The sequence below is a fragment of the Mesoplodon mirus genome (genome assembly GCF_964341445.2).
Source record: "Mesoplodon mirus genome assembly, chromosome: 2".
In the NCBI taxonomy this organism is placed as follows: Eukaryota; Metazoa; Chordata; class Mammalia; order Artiodactyla; family Ziphiidae; genus Mesoplodon; species Mesoplodon mirus.
Genome location: NC_138977.1, coordinates 50,723,599 through 50,738,456, shown reverse-complemented (window position 1 = coordinate 50,738,456; position 14,858 = coordinate 50,723,599). Strand labels below are relative to the sequence as shown.

The 14,858-nt window shown below is 35.7% G+C and overlaps 1 protein-coding gene across 1 annotated transcript in view; it reads left to right on the top strand.

Moving 5' to 3' along the window:
* The window catches only part of MOB1B (MOB kinase activator 1B), a 62,320-nt gene that overhangs the window by 39,016 nt on the left and 8,446 nt on the right, over positions 1-14,858 (top strand). The window contains exons 2-3 of the mRNA XM_082611677.1: positions 4,064-4,230; positions 9,693-9,786. Of these exons, the coding sequence (XP_082467803.1) occupies positions 4,064-4,230; positions 9,693-9,786 (261 nt within the window). The remainder of the gene's footprint in view (positions 1-4,063; positions 4,231-9,692; positions 9,787-14,858) is intronic.

Here is a 14,858-nt window from a genome sequence, read left to right as displayed (position 1 = left end):
TATATAGCTACTCTCATACATTGTTAATGGGTTTTAAAAGGGTACAACTTATTTTTTGGGAAAAAATAGACCTTATATAAAAATTTAAAATGTATGTGCTCTTTAGCACAGCAATTTTGTCTCTATGAATTTATCTTTCATAATATGAGGATACTTACTACAGCATTTTTTTGTTTTGTTTTGTTTTTTATAGTTTAAAATGCTCTTGGAATCATAGTGTTTTTTTTTTAACTTATTTATTTATTTATTTATTTATGGCTGCGCTGGGTCTTAGTTGCAGCACACGGGATCTTAGTTGCGGCACGCATGTGGGATCTAGTTCCCCCACCAGGGATTGAACCTCGGCCCCCTGCGTTGGGAGTGCAGAGTTTTACCCACTGGACCACGAGGGAAGTCCCTGTGGCATTGTTTGAAGTAACAAATAACTGGAAACAACCTAAACGTTTATCAGTAGGTGACTGATTGAAAATATTATATACCTATATAAGGAAATACTATTCAGTCTTTAAAAAGAATAAAGTAGATCTACTTCTACCTTAATACACAACAATATTCTGGATATATTAAGTGAAAAACATTATTTAGTATACTATAGTATGCAACAACTGTATAAAACAGGCACAGTCATTCTTATGCTTGTATAGACATAGACTCTCTGGAAGGATACACAAGATATTTCTTCTGATACAGAAATTTCTTCTGAGGGGGTGGGGTGGGTGGGAGGGATACATACTTTCTGTTATTGAAAATGTTTTTGAATATTTGCATCAAATGTCTTAACCTGTCATGTGAGATATATTTGCATTTGGCCACATACATTGTTACCTTAAGAACTTGGACTCATTGATGAGGATTTTTGTGTACATGCTTTGATACTTGTACTTTTGAACTTGAGGACTGACTCTCTTAATCTTTTGACATGGGAATAAGGAGCAGTATTGAACCACCACCCCTTCCAGGGTAGGGTGCATCCTGGTTGAAGTTTCAGGTAGTTGAAGAAAAACTGAATATAGTTTTAAAAAAGAACATTTAAAAAATCAGAATACTGAAATGCTTAATTATTCTGCCTGAATAAAGCAGAAGGGTCAGAAAGAGGGGGAATTTGATGGAGGACTTGAAAGCATTTTGGAAGTGTGAATGTACATGGAAATGTGGAACCGAGGAGGGAGTCCTCAGGGAACTAAAAACATTTTATAAACATTATCTCATCTCTAAATTATACCCTTTTGTAGAAAGTTATTTTCCATACTTTCAAAAAACAAAGTAAAGAAATTGAAGCCCAGATGATAATTTGTGGTTTCCTAAGTAATATAAGAAGAAAATAGCAAAATGAGGACTAGCACCTTGTGTTCTTGATTTCCCGCCCAGCCCCATGATTATTCTGAGATCACCTGAACCGTGACATGGGAATAGCACCAAAAACCAAACCAAAACATGTAAAAAATTCTATTTGGAACTTGATGTGTAAGAGCATTTGTTTCCAAAGTAAGGTTATATTTTCCCCAGTCTTAGGAGACAAGGATGGGAATAGGGGTTGAATACAGCTTTGTACATTGCACTACCATTTCTTTCTTCTTCTTTTTTTTTTTTTTTTTTTTTTTTTTGCGGTACGCGGGCCTCTCACTGTTGTGGCCTCTCCCGTTGCGGAGCACAGGCTCCGGACGCGCAGGCTCAGCGGCCATGGCTCCCGGGCCCAGCCGCTCCGCGGCATGTGGCATCTTCCCGGACCGGGGCACGAACTCGTGTCCCGTGCATCGGCAGGCGGACTCTCAACCACTGTGCCACCAGGGAAGCCCCCATTTCTTTTTTTTACTATGAGTCATTCTGGTTCAGAGAAAGGAAGGATACTAACATTTGCACAGCATTTTACAGCTTTAGAAACTTTTTTCACCTTTATTATTTTCTCATTTTGCAGCTCTTTATGATACAGGTAGTGGTAATGTTTTGTTATTGTTATTAGGCTTTCACTATTAAAAAATAGGCTCGAGAAAGTTGAACTGAAAGTTAAACTGAAGAAGAGTTTCCACACTCTAGTGTGGATCCAGACCCTGTGTCTAATATTGACTTTGGGGTTTACTCTGAGTGCAGTGGAAAGCCACTGAGTGGCTTTAAGCAGAGGAGTAACATCATCTGATTAGTGTTTGTAAAGAGATCCTGGGCTGTTGAGTAGATATCTGGCAGGGAGAGGGACCAAGGTTAGAGTTGAGGAGCATCACTTTACTCTAAATAAACACCTGAGACACCTACATATAAATGAGAATACCATTATCTTAGAGTGAAAAATACCTGTCATTTGAATTGGATATTTGGGTTGACTAGTAAGTAGATTCTTAGTTTCTCTAAGGATTCTCAATATTTTTTGAAAACTCCTCAGGTGATTCTAAAATGCAGCCAGGGTTAAAAACTACTGCTTTATCTTGGGAAAAAAGGAGAGATCTTGGGGGTAAACTTGGGAGAAGGGGGTTAAAAGTGAAAAGCCTTGGAGAGCTTGGAAAGTATAACTATTGTTTATCTGTTTTCTTTGGAATTTTATTTTCAAATTCGTATGTTCAAATGTCTGAATGTTAACGGTAGTATGAATTTAGTAACATTAAACTTTAGATAATTCCTACTTATCCAGCTTCTTCTAATTCATTCTTTCCCTATCTGTTCCTTTTCATAAGAAGAGCAGGGGAGTATTGAGAATGGATGACTAGAATATAATACAATTTGATAAGAATTTGCCAGCATTGGGGCTTCCCTGGTGGCGTGGTGGTTAAGAATATGCCTGCCAATGCAGGGGACACGGGTTCAAGCCCTGGTCCAGGAAGATCCCACATGCCGTGGGGCACCTAAGCCCGCGAGCACAACTAGTGAGCCCGAGTGCCACAACTACTGAAGCCCGTGTGCCTAGAGCCCATGCTCCGCGGCAAGAGAAGCCACTTCAATGAGAAGCCCACACACTGCAACTAAGAGTAGACCCTGCTTTCTGCATCTAGAGAAAGCACACAGCAACGAAGACCCAATGAAGCCATAAATAAATAAATAAATAAATAAATAAATAAATAAATAAATAAATAAATTTATATATAAAAAAGGGACTATCCGTTTAAACATCTCTTTAAAAAAGAATTTGCCAGCATTAACAGAAGAATCCATCTCTTAAAAACTCTTAAGACCATTTCTAAGATGAGTTTCCATTGATTCATTTAAAAATATATTTCTTTGTGTATACATACACACATTTAGAAATTTGAGCAACCATATTAATGTCTAGCTACTTATCTGCATACCTGGGATTCTGAGTTAAGATTGCTGTTGCTTCCTATAATTGGATAGAAGCACATGTAGCTTTTCTTTCTTGCTCTAGGATTTTTGTGCTTTATTGATATGAAATTATATATGTGTTTTACACAAAGGAAACAAGTTATTTGTGTTAGGCTGAGAGACTTAAAATAGGGGTAAAAAGGAATACAATGACTAAAGATTATCACAAAAGTACTTTTTTGTTTTTTGTTTTAAATATTTATTTATTTATTTATTTGGCTTCACCGGGTCTTAGTTGTGGCACACAGGATCTTCTTTGTGACGTGTGGGATCTTCGTTGCGGCACTTGGGATCTTTAGTTGTGGCATGCGGGCTCTTAGTTGCAGCACGCAGGATCTAGTTCCATGACCAGGGATCAAACCCGGGCCCCCACATTGGGAGCACAGAGTCTTAACCACTGGACCACCAGGGAAGTCCCCAGTACTTTTTTGTTTTTATAGATTACAATTTATAATCCTGAATCAGTAATTTATTGTTAGATTAGTTAGTTGGGTTAGTTATAGCTAAAAATTCTTTTTCTCCTTTGGAGTTACAGTAGGGAATGTAGAGAAGGTTTGTAGGAGTTTTGGGTGATCAAACACAGTAGTTACAACAGTGATGTTGCCAGGATTTAATGTAGCCGGTACAATTTAGGGCTGTTTATTTGTGAACTTTTAGGATCACCACTGTTATTTTATGCAGTAATATATTATAGTAGACTCTATTGAAAGTCATGCCTTAAACACTGATGTGCCTTTTTCTTCTTTTCTATTCATAGTGGTAGTCGCTCCTCTAAAACGTTTAAACCAAAGAAGAACATACCAGAAGGTTCTCACCAGTATGAGCTCTTAAAGCATGCAGAGGCCACACTGGGCAGTGGAAACCTCCGGATGGCTGTCATGCTTCCTGAGGGGGAAGATCTAAATGAGTGGGTTGCAGTGAACAGTAAGTAGCCTTTCTGTTTCTCAGTAGACTGTAAGTTAGGTTAGTAGCCTCACTGTAGGTGAGTGTTGGAGTGCTCTCTATTCTAGGATTTAGTTAGCAACCTAATACCACAAGATAGTGGTACCTCAATTTACTTTAACCTTTATGGTATTTTATTTCTGAATATGGAGTTACATGAAATTCTTATCTCCTGTTATCATGTAATACAAAGCACAGATTTACCATCTTCATTGGAAAAAATGATAATAATAGCAGCAATTAAAGTTTATGGAACACTGTGGCACTCTGCTATTCTTTCTACATGAATTATTTTTATTTATTTATTTTATTGAAGTTTATTTGATTTATGGTATTAGTTTCAGATGTATAACATAGTGATTCAATATTTTTAGATTATACTCCATTTAAAGTTATTACAATATAATGGCTATATTTCCCTGTGCTGTACAATATACCTTTGTGGCTTATTTATTTGATACTTGCTGGTTCGTAGCTCTTAATCCCCTACCCCTGTCTTGCTCCTCCTCCATTCTCTCTCCCCACTGGTAACCACTTGTTTGTTCTCTATATCTGTGAGTCTATTTCTGTTTTGTTATATTCATTCATTTTATTTTTTAGATCCCGCATGTAAATGATATCATACAGTATTTGTCTTTCTGTGTTTGACTTAACTTCACTAAGCATAATACCTTCCAGGTCCATCCATATAGTTGCAAATGGTAAAATTTCATTCTTTTTTATGGCTGAGTAATATTCCATTGTGTGTGTGTGTGTGTGTGTGTGTGTGTGTGTGAGAGAGAGAGAGAGAGAGAGAGAGAGAGAGAGAGAGAGAAAGAGATAAAGAAGATGTGGTGTTTATATATATGTATATATACATACACACACACACACCATTATCCATTTATCTGTTTGTGGACACTTAGGTTGCTTCCATATCTTGGCTCTTAGCCTCCATATGCTGCTATGAACATTGGGGTACATGTATCTTTTCAAATTATTGTTTTTATTTTCTTCTACATGGATTATTTTATTTCATCTTTACAACCTCATGATGTAGGTACTATTATTATCCCAGTATATAGATAAGAAAGCTGAGACAGAAAGATTGTAGTAATGTGCTTAGGTTATACAGCTATTGAATGCTAGGGCCTGGGCTCAAATATAGAGCTCTAAAATTTCAGAGACTGCGCTTTAACCCCTATGTTAAATTGCCTCTTTCAGTAGCATACTTAGTTATTTGTCTAAACTATGCTTTAAAAAGAAAAAAAGACAATTCAATAGTGATCTTATGAAATTAGTAAAATATGTTTATGATATATTCTTAACCTCTAGAAAGAAAAAAATATAAGTAAAAAATAAATATATTCTTGGGAATTAAGCCAGAGTAAGTTGGGGAATAAAAGTGGTACTTAAAAAAATTTTTTTTTAAATTTTATTTTGATTCTTTTCTCTCTCTCCTTTTTTGAATTAATTAATTAATTAATTTTTGGCTGCGTTGGGTCTTCATTGTTGTGTGCGGGCTTTCTCTAGTTGCAGACAGAGGGGGCTACTCTTCGTTGTGGTGGATGGCCTTCTCATTGCGGTGGCTTCTCTTGCTGAGGAGCACAGACTCTAGGCGCGCGGGCTTCAGTAGTTGTGGCTCACGGGCTCTAGAGCACAGGCTCAGCAGTTGTGGTGCACGGGCTTAGTTGCTCCGTGGCATGTTGGATCTTCCTAGACCAGGGCTTGAACCTGTGTCCCCTGCATTGGCAGGCGGATTCTTAACCACTGTGCCACCAGGGAAGCCCAAAAGTGGTACTTTTAATATTCAAGGTTTATCAGCATTGGTGAAGAAATTAATAGAATTTTATAACTGGAGGAAATTTATATGACTCTAGTTATAATAAATGAAATTTAATTGAAAATATACACTAAATGCCTAGGCTTTGATTAAGGAAAAACAGAGCAGTATTTTTACTGTAATATTTGATGGTATCTTATTGTAATTTGAAACATCATGGGATTTATAAATTGAGCTGACACCCACTAACTTTTAGGGACCTAAAGTATTTTACTGAGATGTCTTAAAACCTTACTGTGACAGCAGTTCTGTAAGAGCAGTATTATTAGAGTATGGTTATCCTCCTGGACCCAGAGAGTTTAGTTACTAAAGAGATAAAGTGATTTGTTTGCTTTATTGATGAGAGTCATCTAACCTATAAGATAGTTCTATGACACTTTAAGGACAATATTCAGAATAAGTTTCCAATATATGTGTACATCCTTTTTTTGGGTACTTGTTTGTGCCTTTTTGTACCACTTATTTGAGAGCTCATTTTCTAATTTTAGAAATCTAAGGAAAGCAGTGTAGAGCTTCTGTACTACATGAGATTGTGACTTTTAAGTATAAAAGCAGATCATTGTTTTCTGTCTGTATTCTCTCTTGTCTCAATTATCAGAACTGAGTGTCTGTACTATTGAAATGTCTAGAACTTCAGGAACTTATAAAATTTCACAGACATTTTGAAGTTACAGCCAGAAAAAAATTGCTTTGAACTGAAGTGTTTGAACATCCCCGTAGAACATAGAATTCTGCCTTTAAAATACAGCAGTTGACTGAAATATTGGATTACAATTTTTTTCTTATTTATAGTAATCTTTCCAAGTGACACTTGATGAAGTGAATAGGATTTGAGGCTAGATAGATAATTTCCATTCACTGACAGTGATTACGTAAACATTTCGGGTACATAAAAGAGTGAAGGGGATTTGTTGATAAGATTGGCATCTTAATGGCCTTTTTCCTTCAGTTTACTTGCCAGATGAAGATAAATGGTAGAAGATGGGAAATTTTACAAATTCAACAACTAGTCTCATAACCAGAAACCAGAGGCTGGTTTTGAACATTCTGCTGCTAGAAAGAGTGATAGCTTAAAGAAGATACAAGGTTCAGACTTTTGGAAAAAGTGGGTGGATGGCTTATTGTTAATTTTTGTGGCACAGAATCTTGAGGCCATATCTTCATTTGTGGAAGAAAACTAACAATTACTAGATGTCTACTTTATGGTAGACACGTATTTTGTTTTTTAGCACTCTGCAGTAAACTGAATTTTAAAGGTAGGAAACTGAGATTCAGGGAAGTTAAGTAACTCAACTATTAAGTATAGAGTTGGGATTCAAAGCCGTAGGTTACCCACTGTTCATGTGGAGGACAACCCGATTAAAAATGGGCAGAAGACCTAAATAGACATTTTCACAAAGAAGACGTACAGATGGCCAACAGGCACATGAAAAGATGCTCAGCATCACTATTCATCAGAGAAATACAAATCAGAACCACAATGAGATATCACCTTATACCTGTCAGAATGGCTCTCATCAAAAAGATCACAAATAACAAATGTTGGTAAGGATGTGGAGAAAAGGAAACCCTACAGTGCACTCTTGGTGGGGATGTAAATTGGTGCAGCCACTATGGAAAACAATATGGAGTTTTCTCTAAAATTAAAACTAGAAATACCATATGATCCAGCAATTCTACTGCTGGATGTATATTTTAAGAAAATGAAAACATTAATTTGAAAAGATATATGTACCCCAGTGTTCATAGCAGCATATGGAAGCCAATAGCCAAGATATGGAAGCAACCTAATTGTATATCAACAGATGAATGGATAAAGAAGATGTGGTGTATAGACACACACACACACACATGCACACATGCACACACACACAATGGAATATTACTGAGCCATAAAAAAGAATGAAATTTGCCATTTGCAACAACATGGATAGACCTGGAGGGTATTATGCTTAGGGAAATAAATCAGAGAAAGACAAATATTTTATGTTATCACTTATATATGGAATCTAAAAAATAAAAAAAGAAGAATGAATATAACAAAACAGAAAGAGACTCACAGATACAGAATAAACTAGTAGTTACCAGTAGGGAGAGGGTAGGTGGGAGGGATAAGATAGGGGTAAGGAATTAAGAGGTACAAACCTCTATGTATAAAAGAAATCAGTTACAAAGGTATATTGTACAGGACAGGGACTATAGCCAATATTTTATAATAACTTTAAATGGAGTATAATCTATAAAAATATTGAATCACTATGTACACCCAAAACTGATAAAATATTGTAAATCAATTATACTTCAATTTTAAAAAGAAAAGAAAAGAAAGAAAGAACACCAGTCTTTCTAAAGCTTTTATGTGGAAAGGAGAAAATACTAGTGTTATGAGTTCTATGTGGACATGTAAGAAAGGAAACCAGGTTATCTAACTTATGAACTTAGATGTAAAAATCCTAATAAAAATATTAGCAGATTGAATCTAGCAATACTTAAAAATTATAACACATCATGACCAAATTGTTCTTATTCCTAGAATACAAGGTTGGCTAACACTTGCAAATCAGTTGTAATTCACCGCATTAGCCAAAATAAAGGAAGAGGAAGAAATCATATGATTATCTCAGTATAAGCAGAAAAAACATTTGGTAAAATTTAAAATCAATTCGTAATAAACTTATGAAATAAAAGTTGAGAACTTTTTTCTGATAAAGCATATCTACAATAAAGATACAGCAAACATCATATTTGATAATGAAATGTTGAAGTTTTTTTTCAGATTAGGAATGAGTTAAGGTTAGCCACCATCACCACTTTCCTGGAGTTTTAGCCAATGCCATAAGGCAGGAAAAAGAATAAAAGATAATAATAACTGGAAAGGAAGAAACAACATTTATGTTCATAGCCAACATGAATGAATGTTGACAAACCAAAAGACCATGATTTTATTGCTACACCATCACTATTATTATGAATAGGTAAATTTAATAAACTTGTTGGCTTTGAGGTCAATATAAAAAAATTATGAGTAGAATAAAAATTATAAAAAAACAAGGAATAAGAGTTTTCCAGTGAAACATATGGAAAACTATGCCTTTATGATTGGTGCTTTCTGTGCTCTTCTTAGGAAATATTTGCATGCCAAAGTTCATGGACATATTTTTCTATGCTCTTTTAAACTTTATTGTCTTGCCTTTCACATTTAGATGTATGATCTACTTAGAATTGCTTTTCAGGTATTGTGTGAGTAAAGAGTCAAGTTTTATTCTTTTCCATAGAGATAACCAATAGACTCAGAAACCATCTCACATTTTTTTACGGTGTTGTCTTTTTCTTAGTGATCTATAGAAGTTCTTTGTATATTCTGAATATAAGATTTTTATTGATTATATGTGTTGCAAATAATTTCTCCCACTCTTGCTTGCCTTTTTATTCTCTTAAGGGAGTCACTTAATAAACAGAAGCTCCTAAATTCAGTGAGGCAAATATTGTTTGTTTGTATTATTTTCACCTGTTCGTTGTTGAGGAAGGAACACTGATAGAGCTGAGATTCTGCTGGAATAAAAGGTTGTTTGAGTAAAATTAAAATTTAGCCTTTTACTTATAACTGATATTTGCTTTGCAGCTGTAGATTTCTTCAATCAGATCAACATGCTTTATGGAACAATCACAGATTTTTGTACAGAAGAAAGTTGTCCAGTGATGTCAGCTGGCCCAAAGTAAGACATGATTCATGATCAGTTCTCATTTTTACTTTATCATACAGTTCTTAGATAAGAAGAAAATTTCTGACCTTATAATTTCTGTATTTAGCATCTCCTTCAGTGATTTACCAATGACTAATACTTTTTTTTCAGTCTTCTTTTTTTTTTTTATTAGTTTCTGCTTTATAACAAAGTGAGTCAGTCATACATATACATCTGTTCCCACATCCCTTCCCTCATGCATCTCCCTCCCTCCCACCCTCCCCATCCCACCCCTCCAGGCGGTCACAAAGCACCGAGCTGATCTCCCTGTGCTCTGCGGCTGCTTCCCACTATCTATCTACCTTACGTTTGGTAGTGTATATATGTCCATGCCTCTCTTTCGCTTTGTCACAACTTACCCTTCCCCCTCCCCATATCCGCAAGTCCATTCTCCAGTGGGTCTGTGACCAATGACTAATACTTTGAGTCCAGATTCCTTAACCTGAGCTTTATAGGCCTCCCTATTGTATTGTCCTCCATCCTGCCTTTCTTCTGTTTGCTTATACCTCTCTATCCAAATATTTTTTAAAATCGAAATATAGTTGATATACAATATTGTTTCAGGTGTATTGCATAGTGATTTGACATTTCCGTACATTATGAAATGATCATCATGATAAGTTTACTAACCATCTGTTCCCATACAAAGTTATTACAGTGTTATTGACCATACTCCTTATGTTGAATATTATATTCCCATGACTTATTTATTTTATAATTGGAGGTTTGTATCTTTAAATCCCTTTCATCTATTTTGCTCTATTCCCACCCCGCTCCCTTCTGTGTGCTGTATCTGTGAGTTTGTTTTCTAGATTTCACATGTAAATGAGATCATATGGTGTTTGTTTTATTCTGCCTGACTTATTTTACTTAGTGTAATACCCTCTAGATCCATCTGTGTTGTCCCAAAGGGCAAGATTTCTTTCCCTTTTTTTTTTTTTTTTTCTTTTGTGGTACGCAGGCCTCTCACTGTTGTGGCCTCTCCCGTTGCGGAGCACAGGCTCCGGACGCACAGGCTCAGCAGCCATGGCTCACGGGCCTAGCTGCTCCGTGGCATGTGAGATCTTCCCAGACCGGGGCACGAACCCATGTCCCCTGCATCGGCAGGTGGACTCTCAACCACTGCGCCACCAGGGAAGCCCCCCCCTTTTTATGGCTAAGTAATATTCCATTGTGTGTGTGTGTGTGTGTGTATGTGTGTGTATACACACACACCCCACATCTTCTTCATTCATCTGTTGATGGACACTTAAATTACTTTAATATTTTAGGTACTGAAAATAATGCTGCAATGAAAAACGGGTTGCATATATCTTTTCAAATTAATGTTTTTGTTTCCTTTGGGTAAATACCCAGAAAAGAAATTGCTGGATCTTATGGCAGTTCTATTTTAAATATTTTGAAGAACCTCTATACTTTTCTCCATACTGGGTGCACCAATTTGCAATTCCACCAACAGTGCATAAGGGTTCCCTTTTTGTCACATCCTTGCCAATACTTGTTATTTGTTGTCTTTTTGATAATAGCCATTCTAACAGGTGTGAGAAGTATCTCATTGTGGTTTTAATTTGCATTTCCCTCATGATTGGTGAGGTTGAGCATCTTTTCATTTGTCTCTTGGCCATGTGTATGTCTTTGGGAAAAATGTCTATTCAGGTCCTCTGCCTGTTTTTTAATTGGGTTGTTTATTTATTTATTTTTGATGTTGAGTTGTATGAGTTCTTTGTATATTTTGTATATCAACCCCTTATTGGATATATCAGTTGCAAATATCTTCTCCCATTCAGTAGGCTACCTTTTCATTTTGTTGATAGTTTCCTTAGTGTGCAAAAACCTTTTTAGTTTAATGTGGTACCATTTATTTATTTTTGCTTTTATTTCCTTTGCCTGAGAAGACAGATCCAAAAAATATTGCTAAGACTGATTTCAAAGAGTTTTCTTCTAGAAATTTTATGGTTTCAGCTCTTACATTTAAATCTTTAATTTATTTTTATTTTATTTTATTTATTTATTTTTAAAAATATTTGTTTATTTGGCTGCTCCAGGTTTTAGTTTTGGCATGCGGGATCTTTGTTGCAGCATTCAGGATCTTTAGTTGCGGCATGTGGAATCTTTTACTTGTGGCATGTGGGCTCTTCATTGTGGCATGCAGGATCTAGTTCCCTGACCAGGGCTTGAACCCGGGCCCCCTGCATTGGGAGTGTGGAGTCTTAACCACTGGACCACCAGGGAAGTCCCTCTTTTTTTTCGGTACGCGGGCGTCTCACTGCTGTGGCCTCTCCCATTGCGGAGCACAGGCTCTGGACGCACAGGCTCAGCAGCCATGGCTCACGGGCCCAGCCGCTCCGCGGCATGTGGGATCTTCCCGGACCAGGTCACGAACCCGTGTCCCCTGCATCAGCAGGCGGACTCTCAACCACTGCACCACCAGGGAAGCCCCCTCATTTTTATTTTAGTTTATGTTTGTACATGGTGTGAGAAAGTAGTCCAGTTTCATTCTTTTGCATGTAGCTCTCCAGTTTTCCCAATGTCATTTATTGAAGGGGCTGTCTCTTTTCCCCTGTTGTATATTTTTGCCTCCTTTGCAGATTAATTGACCGTTTAAGTGTAAGTTTGTTTCTGGACTCTCTATATTCTATTCCATTAATCTGTGTTTCTCCTTTTGTGCTTGTACCATACTGTTTTGATTATTATAGCTTTGTAGTATAGCTATAGTATACTCTATGTATGTATGTTTGAAATAGGCAGTGTGATACCTTCACCTTTGTTCTTCTTTCTCAAGATTGCTTTGGCTATTTGGAGTCTTTTATGTTTCTGTACAAATTTCAGAATTAACTTGTTCTAGTTCTGTGAGAAATGCCACTGTTATTTTGATAAAGATTGCCTTGAATCTGTAGATGGCCATGGGTAGGATGGTCATTTTAAAAATAATAATTCTTCCATTCTGTGAGCATGTTATATCTTTCCATATATTTGCTTGTTTTTCCATTTCTCTCATAAATATCTTAAAGTTTTCAGAGTACAAGTCTTGTACTTTTTTGGTTAGATTTATTCCTAGGTATTTTATTCTTTTTGATGAAGTTGTAAATGGGATTGTTTAAATTTATCTTTCTGATAGTTCACTATTAGTGTGTTGAAATGCAGCAGGTTTTTGTGTATTAATTTTGTATCCTGCAACTTTATTGAATTCATTGATGATCTCTAGTAGTTTTCTGGTAGCATCCTTAGGATTTTCTATGTATAGTATCATGTTATCTGCAATGACAGTGACAGTTTTACTTCTTCCTTTCCAATCTGGATTCATTTTATTTCCTTTTTTTGTCTGTTTTGGCTAGGATTTCCAAAACTATGTTGAATAAAAATGGTGAGAGTGGGCATCTTTGTCTTGTTCCTGATCTTAGAGGAAATGCTTTCAGCTTTTCACCATTGAGTATAATGTTGGCTGTGGGTTTGTCATATATTGCCTTATTATGTTGAGTATGTTCCCTCTAAGCCCACTGTTTTGAGAGTTTTTGTTAATCATAAATGGATGTTGAATTTTGTCAAAGGCTTTTTCCTGTATCTGTTGAGATGATAATATGATTTTTATTTTTCAGTTTGTTAATGTGGTGTATCACGTTGATTGACTTGTAGATATTGACCATCCTTGCATCCCTGGGATAAGTCCTGCTTGATCACAGTTTATGAACCTTTTAAAGTATTGTTGGATTTGGTTTGCTAATATTCTGTTGAGGCTTTTTGCACCTGTGTTCATTGGCGATATTGGCCTGAAATTTTCTTTTTATGTGGTGATTTGTCTGATTTTGGTCAAAGTGATGCTGGCCTCATAGAATGAGTTGAGAAGTTTTCCTTCCTCTTCACTTTTTTTGGGATCGTTTGAGAAACATAGGTAATATAACTCTTTAAATGTTTGGTAGAAGGTAATATAACTCTTTAAATGTTTGGTAGAATTCACCTGTGAAGCTGTTTGGTCCTTGACTTTTGTTTGTTATAAGTTTTGGGGTTTTTTTTAAATTACTGATTCAGTTTCATTATTGGTAATCCATCTGTTCATATTTTCAATTTTTTCCTGATTCAGTTTTGGGAGATTGCATGTTTCTAGGAATTTATCCATTTCCTCGAGGTTGTCCATTTGACTGGCTATAATTGTTCATAGTAATCTCGTATGATCATTTGTACTTCTCTGGTATTGTTTGTAACTTCTCTTCTTTCATTTCTGATTTTATTTGTTTGGGCTTATCAATTTTGTTTATTTTTTCCAGGAACCAGCTCTTAGTTTCATTGGTCTTTTCTATTTATTGTATTATTATTATTATTAGTTTCTATTTCATTTAATTATGCTCTATTCCTCATGATTTCTTCCCTTCTAACTTTGGATTTTGTTTGTTCCATTTTTCTAGTTACTTTAGGTATAAGCTTAGATTGTTTATTTGGGATTTTTCTTATTTCCTGAGGTGGGCTTGTATTACTGTACAATTCCCTCTTAGAACTGCTTTTGCTGCATCCCATATATTTTGGGTCATTATGTTTTTGTCTTCATTTGTCTCCAGGTATTTTTTGATTTCCTCTTTGATTTCTTCAGGGACCCATTGGTTATTGGGTAGCATGTTGTTTAGACCCCACCTGTTAGTATTTTTTGTACTTTTTTTCTTGAAGTGGTTTCTCAGTTACTATTTATTATCATTATTAACCAAGAAATGAACATTTTGGAATTTGTAGTGTATAAGTTCATACCATGATGACAGAAATAAATTTCAAAGACAATGGTCTGTCAAAGGTGGAATAAAAAAAGCAATGGGTGCAAAATAGATTTAGAAGATGAAGTCATCGTTAAGTATAAATGTGACAAAAGAAAAGGAAAGAATCAGGGAATCATAGTTATAAACTCTAGAAGTATAAGCAATATGCAGTTGTTTTATTTTTCAAAAAACCTTAGGACATTGAATATTAGTATTGTTCATAAAGCTTCAGGATATTGAAAATGATTTTTTGGTTTACTGTGCCTGCTTTTGACTGCATTTAAAAATGAATAGGGAACACCTTAG